Here is a 16,025-nt window from a genome sequence, read left to right on the forward strand (position 1 = left end):
GTGGAGAAGAGCAAACCACTGACCACCTGCTGCAATGCACCCTGAGCCCTGCCACATGCACAATGGAGGACCTTCTTGCAGCAACACCAGAAGCACTCCAAGTGGCCAGATACTGGTCAAAGGACATTTAATCAACTCTCATACTCACAAATTTTGTAATCTGCTTGTTTGCTTTGTTCTGTTAGAAATGTAATATAATTTGACTGGTTGTTCTGACACGACAAATAAATCAGGTCTCATCAATGAAATCAGAATCCAAACTCGTTATCCGATATTCCGTGTTCCGATAGTCAGTCAATCAATCACACTGCTTAGTCGAATGCCTGTTCAAACAGCCAGGTCTTTACTTTCCTCCGGAATGCCAGCAAGGAGGGGGTCGATCTAATATCTGCAGGAAGGGCGTTCCACAGCTGAGGGGCTACCACTGAGAAGGCCCTGTCTCTCGTCCCTGTCAGGCGTGCTTGTGAAGCCGGCGGGATCGAGAGCAGGGCCTCCCCAGACGATCTTAATGTCCTAACTGGTTCATAGGTATAAGCAATAACAACAACAACAATACAAGCAATTAAAACCAAACAAGACAATAAAACAATAACATAAGCATTAACAATAGGGCAACACACTTTAAAATCTATGGGTAGGCCAAATGTAATTAAAATTTAAAAATAATGCTGGACATGGGAGAAAAGGTGATGGGGCGTTTGTGGAAACATACAAGCAGACCTAAAACAATATAAAGTGCTTTGGAGGACAAAGTGCTGTGGGATCATTATTCTGGGAAGGCACACTGGAACAACCATATATAGAGAGATATATATACACATACACACACACAAAATTTAACTGACATGGTCTAGATCTATGATCTATACACACACACACACATATTTATATATATAGAATACACACACATATTGCATTCAAATCATCCCTGACAGATGGCCATCCAGCCCCTGTTTAAAAGCTTCCAAAGAAGGAGCCTCTACCACACTCCGGGGCAGAGAGTTCCACTGCTGAACAGGCTTTGACATCGATGATCATAACACAGGCCTAGATCTATGATCATAGAAGCAGGAATATTGCATTCAAAGCACCCCCGACAGATGGCCATCCAGCCTCTGTTTAAAAGCTTCCAAAGAAGGAGCCTCCAGCACACTCCGGGGCAGAGAGTTCCACGGCTGAACAGGCTTTGACATCGATGATCATAACACAGGCCTAGATCTATGATCATAGAAGCAGGAATATTGCATTCAAAGCACCCCCGACAGATGGCCATCCAGCCTCTGTTTAAAAGCTTCCAAAGAAGGAGCCTCTACCACACTCCGGGGCAGAGAGTTCCACTGCTGAACAGGCTATGACACCTATCATCATAACACAGGCCCAGACCTATGATCCTGGCACAGGCTGAATCCCTCTTCCCAGACCTGCCTTTCCACAGATAAGGAGCACCTCTGCCTGGATTCTTGACTGGGCCTCGGCCTTCCCAGCCCACTGCCTCTTACCTGCACCAATTCTGGGCCCAGCAGGACACTCGAGGCGGGAGAAGGGGGAACAAAGGCCCCGCCTCCCTTCCTCCCCACAGAAAATGGGGCCCAGCACGGAAGCCCCGCCCCCTTCAGCCTTCCACCTGGCTGTCACTCTTTGGGCCCAGGCCCCGCCTCTTCCGGTTGTCCTCCTCCAAACAGGCGTCCCTTTTCACCTGGCTGTCACTCTTTGGGCCTAGACCCGCCCCTTCCGGGATAGGCCTGAAATGGGTGAGTGCAGGCCTGGGCCAACTTGGGCCCTCCGGGTGTTTTGGACTCCAACTCCCACAATTCCTAACAGCCTACCGGCTGTTAGGAATTGTGGGAGTTGGAGTCCAAAACACCCGGAGGGCCCAAGTTGGCCCAGGCCTGCTCTAGAGTGAATCTAAACTGGCAACACTGAGACCAAACCTCCAACTTCACCGCTTGGTGGCAGTGTTTACCTCTGAAACATTGCTTACAGCCCAGATCTGTTTATGCAGCTCTAAGTGCCTCTGAGGCTCCCTGAACGTTAGTGACATTGGGTGGCTGTGGGTTTTTTTGGACTGTGTGGCCAATGTTCCAGTAGCATTCTCTCCTGACGTTTCGTCTGCATCTGTGGCTGGCATCTTGGCAGCGAGGCAAGTTGAGTGTGTATAATATATATATAGGGAACTAGCTGTACCCACATTGCTGTGGCCAACCTTCCCTCCCTCTTTCTCTCCTTCCTTTCTTTCCTTCCTTTCCTCCCTCTTTCCTTCCTCCCCCCCCACTTTGTCTTTCCCTTCTTCTTTCTCTCATTTTTTCCTTCTCTACCTCTTTCCTTCCTTCTCTCTCTTTTTCCTTCCTTCCCATTTTTTCTCTCCTTTTCTCCTTCCTTCCATCTCTACCTCTTTCCTGCATACCCGCTTTTTCTTTCCCTCCCTCACTCTCTCCTTCCTTCTCCACCTCTTTCTTTCCTTCCTTCTTTCCTTCCCCCCTCTTTCTCTCCTTTCTTTCTCTCCTTCCTTCCCTCTCTCTTTCCTTCCTTCCCCTTTCCTTTTCTCCTTTCTTCCATCTCTACCTCTTTCCTGCATACCCCCTTTCTTTCCCTCCCTCCTCCTCTCATTCCTTCCATCTCTACTTCTTTCCTTCCTTCCCTCCTTTCTTCTTTCCCCCTTTCCCTCCCTCATTCTCTCCTTTTTCTACCTCTTCCTTCCTTCCCCCCTTTCTCTCCTTTCTTTCTCTCCTTTCCCTCTCTCTTTCCTTCCTTCCCTTTTTTTCTTTCCTTTTCTCCTTCCTTCCATCTCTACCTCTTTCCTGCATACCCCTTTTTCTTTCCCTCCTTCCTTCTCTCCTTCCTTCCTTCTCTACCTCTTTCTTTCTTTCCTTCCCTCCTTCCTTCTTTCCCTCCCTCCTTCTCTCCTTCCTTCCTTCTTTACCTCTTTCTTTCTTTCCTTCCTTCCCTCCTTCTTTCCCTCTCTCTTTCTCTCCTTCCTTCTCTACCTTTCTTTCCTTCCCTCCCCCCTTTCCCTCCTTCCTCCTTTCCCTCTTTCCCTCCCTCCTTCTCTCCTTCCTTCCTTCTCTACCTCTTTCCTTCCTTCTTTTCCCTTTCTCTCCTTTCTTTCTCTCCTTCCTTCCTTCCCTCTCTCTTTCCTTCCTTCCCCTTTTCTTTCCTTATATCCTTCCTTCCATCTCTACCTCTTTTCTGCATGCCTCTTTTTTCTCTCCCTCCCGCCTTCTCTCCTTCCTTCTCTTTCTCTCCTTCCTTCTTTCTCTACCTCTTTCTTTCCTTCCTTCTTCCCTCCTTCCTTCTTTCCCTCTTTCCTTCCCTCATTCTGTCCTTCCTTCCTTCTCTACCTCTTTCCTTCCTTCCTTCCCCCCTCTTTCTCTCTTTTCTTTCTCTCCTTCCTTCCCTCTCTCTTTTCTTCCTTCCCTTTTTTCTTTCCTTTTCTCCTTCCTTCCATCTCTGCCTCTTTCCACTTTTCACCCACTTTTTCTTTCCCTACCTCATTATCTCCTTCCTTCTTTACCTCTTTCCTTCCTTCCTTCCCTCCTTCCTTCTTTCTTTCCTTCCCTCTTTCTTTCCTTCCCTCCTTCCTTCCCTCTCTCTTTCTCTCCTTCCTTCCTTCCTTCCTTCCTTCCTTCCTTAATTCCTTCTTTCCCTCCTTCTTTCTCTCCTTCCTTCTTTACCTCTTTCCCTCCCTCCTTCTCTCCTTCCTTCCTTCTCTACCTCTTTCTTTCCTCCCCTCCTTCCTTCTTTCCCTCTTTCCCCTCCCTCATTGTCTCCTCCCTTCCTTCCCTCCTTCCTTCTTTTTCCTCTTTCCCTCCCTCCTTCTCTCCTTCCTTCCCCTTTCCCTCCTTCAATCCTTTCCTCTAGACATGGGCTAGAAAGGAGTTGGGCTCGAAGGCAGCACTTGAGAGAGGTGTGTCCCTGCTCTCTGGTTAGTAAGCCGGGCATGTGCATCTGTATTGTCATTTAGCTTTTTGGGGTTTTTTTTTGCAGGGGTTTATGAGTGATGGTCACTTGTTGGTCTGTTAAGGGTGTAGGGTCCAAATTTGGTGACAATTCGTGAAGTGGTTTTTAAGTTATGTTAATCCCACAAACAAACATTACATTTTTATTTATATAGACTAGCTGTCCCCTGCCATGTGTTGCTGTGGCCCAGTCTGTGTATATGTGTTTTGTGTGTATATATATGTGTGTGTATATATTTGTGTATATGTGTATATATGTGGTTTTGCGCATGCATTGTAATGTATTTTTTGTTTTTTGGCTTTTTAAGTCTCTTCTGCTGTGCTTTTCAGTGTTTTTATGAGTGATGGTCATATGTTGGCCCGATAGGTATCTTGTGTCCAAATTTGGTGTCAATTCGTCAAGTGGTTTTTGAGTAATGTTAATCCCACAAACGAACATTACATTTTTATTTATATAGATCATGCCCAGCGTGAGAGAAAGGATGCTGGTCTGTTTGGAGCAGGTGTGAATGTTGCAATTAGCAAGTTTGATTAGCCTTTAGTAGCCTTACAGTTGCAATGTCAATCAGTGAAGGTATCTGCATAGAGGTCGCCTGGCTGATGTGCCTGGAGGCATCCTTTGTTTCAGAGGTTAGGAATTGTGGGAATTGAAGTCCAAAACACCTGGAGAGCCAAAGTTTGCCCAGGCCTTCTCTAGAGCAGTGGCTTTTTAAGCTTTACTTCTCCAGGTGTTTGGGACTTCAACTCCCAGAAGGCCCAGCCGGCTTAGCCAGCTGTCAAGAATTCTGGGAGCTGAAGTCCCAAATACCTGGAGGATCAAAGGCTTGGATCTCAGTGCAGGCAGAGGCCACTCCCCTTCCTGGCCATGTGGGGACTGGGGACAAAGGACAGTAAACCCCAGGCAATAACATTTACAGTCTTTTAGCTGCAGTGAAGCCTGGGTCTCGAGCATCATGACAGAAGGAACTGAAGAAGAAACTGGCAGAGGCTTCCTGGGGTCTGAGTGAATTGGGAAAGAAAGATCCAAGAAGAGAAGATCTGAGGATGGCGGGTGAGCTCTAGCCAGAGGCTCCAGACCAACCCTGTGTGTCTGGGGGCAAAACTTTGCCATTCCTCCTTGCGTTCCTTTGTCTAACTGTGTTGCCTTGAATCCAAGAAGCACTGCAAGGATTTTATAAACCGATTTGTTTGCCATTTTCTTTGTGTGCTGGAAAAGATCCCTGGGTTGTCTTCTGAAAGGTGTTTGTTTACTCCAGAAAGGGAACTGCTGCTGTCCTAGTTGGTGTGGAGAAGATGGGTGTGTGTAGGGAAGACCGGGACAATGTTTTCTGAAAGATGTGGAAGACAGAAAGGATGGTAATTCTTGTGGTTTTGAATATTTAGGATATTTTTTTCTTGAATATTAGAAGTTGAAATGTTAGATAAGTAGTAATGAGGATGTGAATGAGAATTTCCCTTTTTTGTATGTGGCTGGGATGGTAGGAAATCAATTTTATTTTTTTTCCCTGGGTGGTTTTGTTAGTGGGATAAATGGGTTTTTGATTTGTTTGATTATTTTTTTTCCATGTCAGGGGCAACTTGAGAAACCGCAAGTTGCTTCTGGTGTGAGAGAATTACCCATCTACAAGGTCATTGCCCAGGGGATGGCCGGATATGTTGATGTTTTGCCATCCTTGTGGGAGGCTTCCTTCATGTCACCGCATGGGGAGCTGGAGCTAACAGAGGGAGCTCAACACCCCCCGGATTCAAACCTCCGACATGTCAGTCTTCAGTCTGCCTGCCTGCCTGCTTGTGCCAGCAGGACTGAAGACTGACATGTCAGATTCGAACAAGGGTTTAACCCACTGTGCCACCAGGGGCTCCGACGACGACGACGATGATGATTATTATTACAATTATTATTATATCCCACCTTGCTCTCCTAGAGATGACTCACATTGGCTATGCTGATTCTATTGTTAATTATCTTGCTTTGCATATACTAAGTACAAAAAAAATATTGTGTTGTCAAAGGATTTCATGGCCAGAATCACTAGATTGCTGTGAGTTTTCCAGGCTGTATGGTCATATTTCAGAAGCATTCTCCCCTGATGTTCTGCCCACATTTATGGCAGGCATCCTCAGAGGTTGTGAGGTCTGTTGGAAACTAGGCAAGTGGAAGCAGCCAGGCTTTGAAACTGCAAGACCATTCAATGCTAATCAAAGTGGCCAATTACATTGGCAGAATGGGGTTGGACTGGATGGACCACGAGGTCTCTTCCAGGTCTATGATTCTATGATTCAGGTCAGCTTACAAATCCGTCAAAAATTCAATGCCGCACAGGTAAACAATAAAACACATCTCATCAAAATATAAAAAAATCTAAATATATAAGCAATTCAAACACATATCAATCAACCAAACAGATTAAAACTACATAAAATATGGAGTCATGATCATACAGTTGGAAGAGACAACAAGGGTCATCCAATCCAACCCCTTGCCATGCAGGAACAATGTTATGCCTCTTAACAGAAGAATGCCTTGGTTTTTCAGGTCTTTAAGAGCACACCCTAGTAAAAACACATAGACACTCTCACTTGCGTCAATGACAGATGGCTGACCTGAATGCAGCTGGCCCTGGTGCTATCAAGAATGAAGGAAGTGGAGAACTCTGGGAAGAAATGCTGCCAGAAATCCTTTGTGAAGATCCTATCAGTATAGACACACCACACCAGCACTTTAAGCAGTTCTGTTATCAAGAGTCCCAGGGACCGCGGGAGGTTTGCAGCCGGCTTCACCTTCTCTGCTGCCAGTGGCTGAAGCCAGAGCGACACTCCAAGGCGAAGATGCTGGACCTGGTGATCCTGGAGCAGTTCCTGAGCATCCTGCCCCCAGAGATGGGGAGCTGGGTCCGAGAGTGTGGGGCAGAGACCAGTTCCCAGGCGGTGGCCCTGGCGGAAGGCTTCCTCCTGAGCCAAGCAGAGGGGGAGAAGCCAGAGGAGCAGGTAAGAACATGTCACCCTTTGAAGCTACCTGGGGTGCATGGGATGTGTGTGGTGTAATGTAAAATAAACCATGTGTAGTTCACCTTTGATCAGCCCACACGCTGCCTTGCCAGAGAAAGAAAATATGCCATGCAGGGGAACAGTAAAGAACAAGTAGTTTACTCTTCTTAGTTCAGAACAACATATGTACAATGTGATCAATTGTACCAATAGTTAAAACCCTCAAATTCAGAGAGTCAACCATATTTCCCACTGACTCTATAACTCTTTTCCTCATTTGGTGCCTTGGTTCCACTTCCAGGTGAAAGATCTGCCTGTGAGTATTGACTGTGTGCTAGAGAAGCTTCCATGGGACGCCCAGCAAGGGAAAATAAGGAAAGAGAGTGATAGTGCTGCCATTTTAGTAGGTAAGGATCATCCTTAGAATTGTCATGTGTATATTTGAAATCTGGGAGAGGGTTGCCATGGAAATGGGAGCAATAAAGGTGAGGGTCTAGGGTGAGGTGTGAGGGAAATAAACTGTCAGTTTGAACTTTGTTGCGTTTGCTACTGCATGCTTTTTAATTAAAGCCTTCCAACTTTGTTTGTGAAGTAATTATTTCACCAGAAAGCTACAGATCCAGATATAGAAGTAATTTTAATTGGATAAAAAGATATTAAACCAATCACAGGAAAGGATATTTGCTGTGGGTTTTTTCTATATCAAAATCCATGGGTGATCAAGTCTCATTACAGGCAACGGCACAGTGAAATTATGTCTCCTATATCAAGTGGCAATATATCTGTTTGCTTTTTGGATTTTTTTTTCAAGCCATAAATCAGTGATGGGCAACCTTTTGAGCTTGGTGTGTCAAAATTCGCCAAAAAACCGAGCATAACTCAGGTGGGGTGTCACTTCGAGAAACAAACCATAATTTTACGATATTTATAGTTTATGTAATATATAACTGCATTTAATAAACCAAAAACTAATTTTAACCTACCTGCTTAGTGACTTCTTTGTTCATCCATTGTGGGTTTCTTTGGATGGTCTTGATATTATTTAACTTGTTTGGGGCGCCGTGAACTAAGATAACTGGGGGAGGGGGAATTCTTTAACTAACCTGCCTATTAGTGACTTTTTTGTTGCTGAATTTCATTGGCTAAATCTTCAATTGAAGGTTGGTATTTTGTACACTTCAAGCCCAAGCAAGCACTACTAACTTCATCTGTCAATCTGTTTCTTTGGATTGGATGATGGTTACTGTGGTTATGTGGTTGCTGGTTATAGCGATCACAGGGCCCCCAGAGATGCATCTCTTGCAGCATTCTGCTGCTCCCTTCTCTGCTGGCCAAAGATCCCCTAATGGCTTAACCAGAAGTCCCAGAACTAGACGTTCTGTGCCGGAGTTCTGTTGTTTTGACCTACAGACCTCCGGCACAGAGTGTCTACACTACACTACAGCAAGTGTTCCATCCTCGGGTACTGAACCTGGCCAAGGATGAAACATCCTTCTCAGCATGTGGCCCCATACTTTTCTGTATGCAGCAGGTGTCATCAAAAACAGCTATGTGTGTCAGTGCTGACACGCGTGTCATAGGTTCGCCATCATGGCCATAGATAGTTGAATCTGTGGGTGCAAAATCTGTAAAAATAGAGCAAACATGGTCAGACTTGGGCCCTCCAGGTGTTTTGGATTTCAAATGTTAGGAATTGGGGGAGTTGAAGTGCAAATCACCTGGAGGGCCCAAGTTTTCCTTTGCCTGATAGAGAGGGTCTACTGTGTGCATTTAAAAAAATATGGTGATTGTACTGCTAATCTTGGAGACACACAGAAGTGTTTGGCTTCCCACCCTGTTTTCTCTCACACAGGAACTGGACTAATGGCACCAACAAGGACTCGGTCATCTTTGGTCCATTTTGATGGAGTGGGAGCAGATCAGGTAAAGAGTGCCTCTTTATTTATTATTATTTATTTATTTACAGTTTATTTATTTATTTATTTATTTATTTATTTATTTATTTATTTATTTGATGCATTTGTTAACCGCCATTCTCAGCCCTTTAGGGCGACTCAGTTCTTATATTCCGCCCTTCTCACCCCGCAGGGGACTCAGGGCGGATTACAGTAAACACATATATGGCAAACATTCAATGCCAGTTTGACAAACAACATTTAACAGACAAAGGCTATTTAACTTTTTTTCTGGCCGCCAGGGGAGCTGCTGCTTTTCATCGTCCATCAACGACACCGATGAAGCTCTTCCGCATTCCACATTCCTCGGAGTCTTCTTTCTTTATGGCCTCATAAATTAGTTAAATTTAGCCTCCCACACAAGGTGGTGCCTTATTTTCCTACTTGATAGATGCAACTTTCTTTCGGGTTGCAAAGGTCGACAACGGGCTACACAATGGCTGGACACCCACTCCAGCCCGGGCTGGCTTCGAACTCATGACCTTTTGGTCAGAGTGATCTTAATGCAGCTGACACTCAGCCAGCTTCCCCATTCACACTCCTGGAAGAGATAAACAAGCATTTATTCCCTTCATACTACAAATTTCATCATATTCAGATTAAGGAATTTATTAAAAATGGGAATGTAGGAGCAGCACACAGGTTAACACAGGCATGGGCCAGCTTGGGACCTCTGAGTGTTTTGGACTTCCACAATTCCTAACAGCCTCAGGCCCTTCCTTTGAAAAGGAAGGACCTGAGGCTGTTAGGAATTGTGGAAGTTGAAGTCCAAAACACCCAGAGGGCCCAAGTTGGCCCATACCTGTGTTAAACCATCCAAGCTCATGTTAGCCGCAAATTCGAACTGATACCTTTTTTCCTCTGGGAAACCTCTCATGAGCTGTTCTGAATTGTGGGAGTTGAAGTCCAAAGCGCCTGTTGGCCAGACGTTTGTCCATACCTGCTTTGAACTGTCCTTTGGATTAGATTGGTCGACAATTGTAACATTAGTGGTGAACAGGAATTTTTTTTCTCCTCTCCTTTTTCCCTTCAGTGCCTGTTGATGTTTGAGGAGGTGGCTGTGGATTTTTCCCCAGAGGAGTGGGCCTTGCTGGACTTGGGCCAGAGGGCTCTGCACAAGGAAGTCATGGAGGAGACCCACGAGATTGTGACCTCTCTTGGTAGGAGTCTTCTTTTGCTTGACTCATGAGAGTATATATGTTTCTCGTGCCATTTGGAGAAGGGCCCAAGGGAACTAGATGTTAGAGAAATTTACCCAGAAGTATATAGCAGAGCATCCAAAAATCAAAGAGGATACAAAAGTTGAGCATCAGCTCATTAGCAAGCAGAGCATGAAGTGCCGTGTGATGTGGCTGTAAAGAATTCAGAGATTAGGAAGCAAACATGCAAAGTTCAGTCTTAAAAATCACAAAAAGTTTATGTACAGTAATAAGAAACTAACTACATTTCTTAATAATCAAGACTTGGATCTGAGCTACTTCTTAAACCCATCTCTTCTAAGGTTTCAAAGAGAGGGGAAAATCACCAATGGCTACATCTCTCCTGACACACACGCAGAGAGAGATCTCAAAGCAAACAGCACATACACTCCTTAGTAGAGTGTAAAAAGGCAGAAGGCAGATTCAAAAAAAGGCTTGCAGTAGAAGAGTATCCATTTTAAACAAACAATCCGAATGAGAGCAGAAACAGACAGGAGAGAAGAAATGAGATATATCCCAACTGTCATGCAGGAGACATGGGGAAGGGAAACTAACTGCTCCTTGTTGAGGACTTGAGACTTGGGCAGTGTGGGGTTGAATTCCAACACTAGATGTGTGAAATAGCTGGAGGCCTGGAGTGTTTTGCATGCAATATTCAGGTGGGGGAAAAAATCCTAAATTGGACCACTTTAAAATATAATAATAATAATAATAATAATAATAATAATAATAATAATAATCTATTTATATTCTGTTCTATCTCCCCAAAAGGACTCAGGGCAGATTCCAAACATATAAGGCAAACATTCAGTGCCCGAAATATGGATTTGGGAAGGGCTTCTCATAGTAATGCTTTCTAATATTCTGTAGATTGCTTCTAATCATTGCTGTTCTCGTCTTTTTTCAGCTTCAGTTCCAGAGCCAAACACTGACCAAAGGGAAGAGGAAGAGGAGGAGCTGAAGATGCCAGATTCCCAGGTCATAGGTCTGACAAAAATCCTGGAAACCGGTTCAGGGGATTCACTGAGTAAACCAGGTAGACTCAACTTTACTTCCAGATATGAAATTCTGGAAGTCATCACTCACTCAGCCATTCTAGGATGGATCTACACTCTAGAATTAATGCAGTTTGACACAACATGGATGCTATGGAAACATGTTATTGTTGTTTTTCAGGACCTTTATAGACTTTTCTACCAAAGGGTGCTGATGCCTCACGAAACTATAAATCCCACAATTCCAAGGCATTGAGAAACAGCAGTTAAAGTGGCATAAAACTGCATTAATTCTACAGTGTGCATGCAGTCCTACTTTGGAAATACAGTTCAAACCAGTGTTTTCTAGGCTATTTGATGTGGGGGACTGGCACTTTTTCCCCGGTGTCTTTCCTGGAAACTCCAGGGAACTGCTCCTAATGGCTTGTGGCATGATGCATTTGAATGGCACTGTTTTAAAGCAGCCCTGGTCACTTTTCAAAGCTGCTTTGAAATAGGATTCATAGAATCATAGAATCTAAGAGTTGGAAGAGACCTCATGGGCCATCCAGTCCAACCCCCTGCCAAGAAGCAGGAACATCGCATTCAAATAACCCCCGACAGATGGCCATCCAGCCTCTGTTTAAAAGCTTCCAAAGAAGGAGCCTCCACCACACTCTGGGGCAGAGAGTTCCACTGCTGAACGGCTCTCACAGTCAGGAAGTTCTTCCTCATGTTCAGATGGAATCTCCTCTCTTGTAGTTTGAAGCCATTGTTCCATTGCGTCCTAGTCTCCAAGGAAGCAGAAAACAAGCTTGCTCCCTCCTCCCTGTGGCTTCCTCTCACATATTTATACATGGCTATCATATCCCCTCTCAGCCTTCTCTTCTTCAGGCTAAACATGCCCAGCTCTTTAAGCCGTTCCTCATAGGGCTTGTTCTCCAGACCTTTTATCATTTTAGTCGCTCTCCTCTGGACACATTCCAGCTTGTCAATATCTCTCTTCAATTGTGGTGCCCAGAATTGGACACAATATTCCAGGTGTGGTCTAACCAAAGCAGAATAGAGCATGGGTAGCATGACTTCCCTAGATCTAGACACTATACTCCTATTGATGCAGGCCAAAATCCCATTGGCTTTTTTTGCCGCCACATCACATTGTTGGCTCATGTTTAACTTGTTGTCCACAAGGACTCCAAGATCTTTTTCACACGTACTGCTCTCGAGCCAGGCATTGTCCCCCATTCTGTATCTTTGCATGGGGGACAATGCCTGGCTCGAGAGCAGTACGTGTGAAAAAGATTTTGGATTGCCCCCACATTTTTGTTTCCCCGGGAGCCTAAAGTAACTGGTTCACTATGGTCTGAATCATGTCCCCACAGATAATAATAATAATAATAATAATAATAATAATTGATTTATATACCGCTCCATCTCCCCGAGGGGACTCAGAGCTGTTTCCAGGTAACATCACAAAACATACAAAGTAAAAACAACATAACATAAGGTTAACAAAACAAAATATAAGCATAAAAATTTTACGGAGGCTTTTAAACAGAGGCTGAATGGACCTCTGTTGGGTGTGCTTTGAATGTGATTGTCCTGCTTCTTGACAGAATGGGGTTGGACTGGATGGCCCACGAGGTCTCTTCCAACTCTATGATTCTATGACTCACATTTTTGTAATTAAAAATACCTAGTTAATTTTTAATATTTCTGACATGTTCCTTCTCTCTCTGAGTTGGAAGTCAATCTTGTCTGCACTTATGTTCCCTCTCAGGAGATAACTGGAAGAAAATGGAAATTGATGACAAATTTGATCTCGCAAGATACCAGGAAACCCATACAGAAGAGGAAAATAACAATAGAGGCCCCAGATGTGGCAAATATCTCCCCCAAAAGATGGCCCTTAGCCTTCACAAGCAGGTCCATAGAGGAAAGAAATGCATGCAATATTTTGACCACAAATTGTACATTGCAAAACACCAGAGAGTCCCTCTAGAAGAAAAGCCGTGCAAGACAGACTTCGTGGAGCAACAGAGAGTGCACACAGACGAAAAACCATTCAAATGCCAGGAGTGTGACAAATGTTTTACTCACAGCTCAAACCTTTTGACTCACCTTGTAGTCCACACTGGGGAAAAGCCGTACAGATGCCAGGAGTGTGGAAAAGATTTTGTTTACAAGTCGGGCTTTGTGAGGCACGTGAGAGTCCACACAGGAGAGAAACCTTACAAATGCCAGGAGTGTGGGAAAAGTTTTGCTCACTCGTCGGTCCTTCTAACCCATCAGAAAATCCACACAGGAGAGAAACCGTACAAGTGCTACAAATGTGGGAAATGTTTTGTTCAGGAGTCAGGCTGCATGAAGCACGAGAGAGTCCACACTGGGGAGAAACCCTACGAATGCCAGGAGTGCGGGAAATGCTTTGCTCACTCCTCCGCCCTTCTGACTCACCAAAGAGTCCACACTGGGGAGAAACCCTACAAATGCCAGGATTGCGGGAAATGCTTTGCGCGCAAGGCAGACCTCGTAACTCACCGGAGAGTCCACACAGGAGAGAAACCGTACAGGTGCCAGGAGTGCAGGAAGTGTTTTGCTCAGAACTCAACCCTTCACGTCCACCAGAGATGCCACACGGGAGAGAAACCACACAAATGCCAGGAGTGCGGGAAATACTTCACTCATAATTCCACCCTTTTAGTTCACATGAGAACCCACACAAAAGAGGGGCCCTTCAAATGCCAAGACTGTGGGAAATGCTTTGCCCAGAAAACACGTCTTCTGGTGCATCAGAGGTTCCACACCGGGGAGAAACCCTACAAATGCCAGGAGTGTGGGAAATGTTTTGTCGGCAAGTCAAACCTAGTGGTCCACCAGAGACTCCACACTGGAGAGAAACCCTACAAATGCCAGGAATGCGGGAAATGCTTTGTTCGCAGTTCAGACCTTTTGGCTCATCAGGTTGTCCACACGGGTGAGAAATCATACAAGTGCCAGGAATGTGGGAAAAATTTTATTCGGCACTCAAGCCTTCTCATCCACCAAGCAATCCACTCCACAGAGAACCCCTACAAATGTGAAGAGTGTGGCAAATATTTTGTTTGCAAGAGAGTCCTTGTCAATCACCAGAGAATCCACAACGGAGAGAAAACCTTCACCTGCCTGGAGTGTGGGAAAAGTTTTGTGCAGAAATCGGGCCTCGTGAATCACCAGAAAATCCACAATGGAGAGAAACCACATTCTTGTCAGGAATGTGGGAAAAGTTTTGCTCATAGGTCGAGCTTGGTGAAGCATGAGAGAATCCACACCGGAGAGAAACCCTATGAATGCCAGGAGTGTGGGAAAGGTTTTGCTCACTCCTCCGCCCTTTTGACTCACCAGAGAGTCCACACAGGGGAGAAACCGTACAGGTGCCAAGATTGTGGGAAGTGTTTTGCTCACAAGTCGGATCTCATGAGCCACCAGAGAGTCCACACAGGAGAGAAACCATACAAATGCAAGGAGTGTGGGGAAAGTTTTGCTCGGAAAACTCTGCTGAACAGACACATGAGAGCGCATAAGGGTAATGACGTTGTATGGAACAGTTTAGATTTTGCTTCAGTCATGGCAGTCTATCAGGAACTCCACTTAGGAGAGAAACCCTGCACATATGAGTAGCATGTTAAATGTTGCGTTCACACATTGTATTTTAAGACACATTTGGGGGCATATCAGCCTAGAAACCATGCAAATATTGTTAAGTGTGGGAAACAAAAGTATTGTGAACGTTTAGAAGACGCTTGACTGATTCTTCCCAAATACATTGAGTGGGACTTTTTCTACCCCCAGACTTCACTTTTCTTATGATTTCCATTTTTGTAGCCAAACATACAGATTTATGGTGGTGGGAAGGGGGTTATATGTTAGGATAGCTACAGAGTCAGACTTCTCACTCTCCCCTATTTCTCTGCTTTCTGTTCCCTGTTTGGGCTGCTGTGAGTTTTCAATGCTGTCTGGCCATGTTCCAGAAGCATTCTCTCCTGACGTTTCACCCACATCTATAACAGGCATCCTCAGAGGTTGTGAAGTCTATTTGAAACTCTAGTCTGGGTTGCTGTGAGTTTTCCAGGCTGTATGGCCATGTTCCAGAAGCATTCTCTCCTGATGTTTCTCCCACATCTATGGCAGGCATCCTCAGAGGTTGCGAAGTCTGTTGGAAACTCTTGTCTGGGTTGCTGTGAGTTTTCCAGACTGTCTGGCCATGTTCCAGAAGCATTCTCTCTTAACGTTTCGCCCACATCTATGGCAGGCATCCTTAGAGGTTGTGAGGTCTGTTGAAAACTCGGCAGTTGAGGTTTATATATCTGTGCACTGTTCAGGGTGGGAGAAAGAACTTTTGTCTGTTTGAGGCAAGTGTGAATGTTGCAATTCGCCAGCTTGATTAGCATTGAATAGCCTTGCAGCTTCAAAGCCTGGCTGCTTCCGATTTAAGCAGCTGAGGGGAGGGGGGTGGGAAGGAAGGAGCCTGAGGCTGTTAGGAATTGTGGGAGGTGAAGTCCAAAACACTTGGAGGGCCAAAGTTTGCCCATGCCTGTACTAACACCTTCGGCTGTAGGTGTTCACTTACCCCTTAACCAGGAGAGCCAGCCTTTGTTGTCTCTTCTAACCCAATTTAGGTCACCTTCTTTTGCCTGTTTCCTTTATTATCCTAAAGTGGAATTCCCGAGACAATAAATTATGTTTTCTTATGAAAGCCTCTACAGTCATTTCTCTGATATCAACCACAATATGCCTTCAAAAGCAGTCTCTTTTCATGAGCTCTTTGTTTTTTTGTTTCCTTTCACCTGTCCATTTACTATTCTGATGAAGGTAGGGACAATGAATTGCTATGAAAGCTCTCAGTGTCCTCATTTGGCATTACACTTCAGGATCCTATGACATTGTAGCTTACAATGCACATATACATGGCAA

At 44.9% G+C, this 16,025-nt stretch overlaps 2 protein-coding genes across 6 annotated transcripts in view; one reads left to right on the forward strand and one right to left on the reverse strand.

Moving 5' to 3' along the window:
• The window catches only part of LOC132765756 (zinc finger protein 721-like), a 55,515-nt gene that overhangs the window by 18,709 nt on the left and 20,781 nt on the right, over nucleotides 1–16,025 (reverse strand). The window contains exons 5-6 of the mRNA XM_067463807.1: nucleotides 7,928–8,019; nucleotides 6,738–6,908 (exon numbers count right to left, since the gene is read on the reverse strand). Coding sequence (XP_067319908.1) covers nucleotides 6,738–6,908; nucleotides 7,928–8,019 — 263 coding nt within the window. The remainder of the gene's footprint in view (nucleotides 1–6,737; nucleotides 6,909–7,927; nucleotides 8,020–16,025) is intronic.
• Nucleotides 1,865–15,807, forward strand: LOC132765984 (zinc finger protein 420-like). 5 transcript variants are annotated; one of them, XM_067465158.1, is made up of 8 exons: nucleotides 1,865–2,140; nucleotides 4,882–5,007; nucleotides 6,493–6,944; nucleotides 7,246–7,351; nucleotides 8,797–8,867; nucleotides 9,933–10,059; nucleotides 11,006–11,134; nucleotides 12,853–15,807. In XM_067465158.1, exons 3-8 carry the CDS (start codon nucleotides 6,552–6,554, stop codon nucleotides 14,730–14,732), a joined length of 2,706 nt encoding a protein of 901 aa, XP_067321259.1. In that variant the 5' UTR covers nucleotides 1,865–2,140; nucleotides 4,882–5,007; nucleotides 6,493–6,551; the 3' UTR covers nucleotides 14,733–15,807. The 5 variants fall into 5 exon arrangements, with proteins under 5 accessions (XP_067321259.1, XP_060616284.2, XP_067321260.1 ...); XM_067465159.1 differs by lacking the exon at nucleotides 1,865–2,140 and adding an exon at nucleotides 5,213–5,312 and having other exon boundaries at nucleotides 4,260–5,007; XM_060760301.2 differs by lacking the exon at nucleotides 4,882–5,007.

This window comes from Anolis sagrei, chromosome 2 (assembly GCF_037176765.1).
Source record: "Anolis sagrei isolate rAnoSag1 chromosome 2, rAnoSag1.mat, whole genome shotgun sequence".
NCBI lineage: Eukaryota > Metazoa > Chordata > Lepidosauria > Squamata > Dactyloidae > Anolis > Anolis sagrei.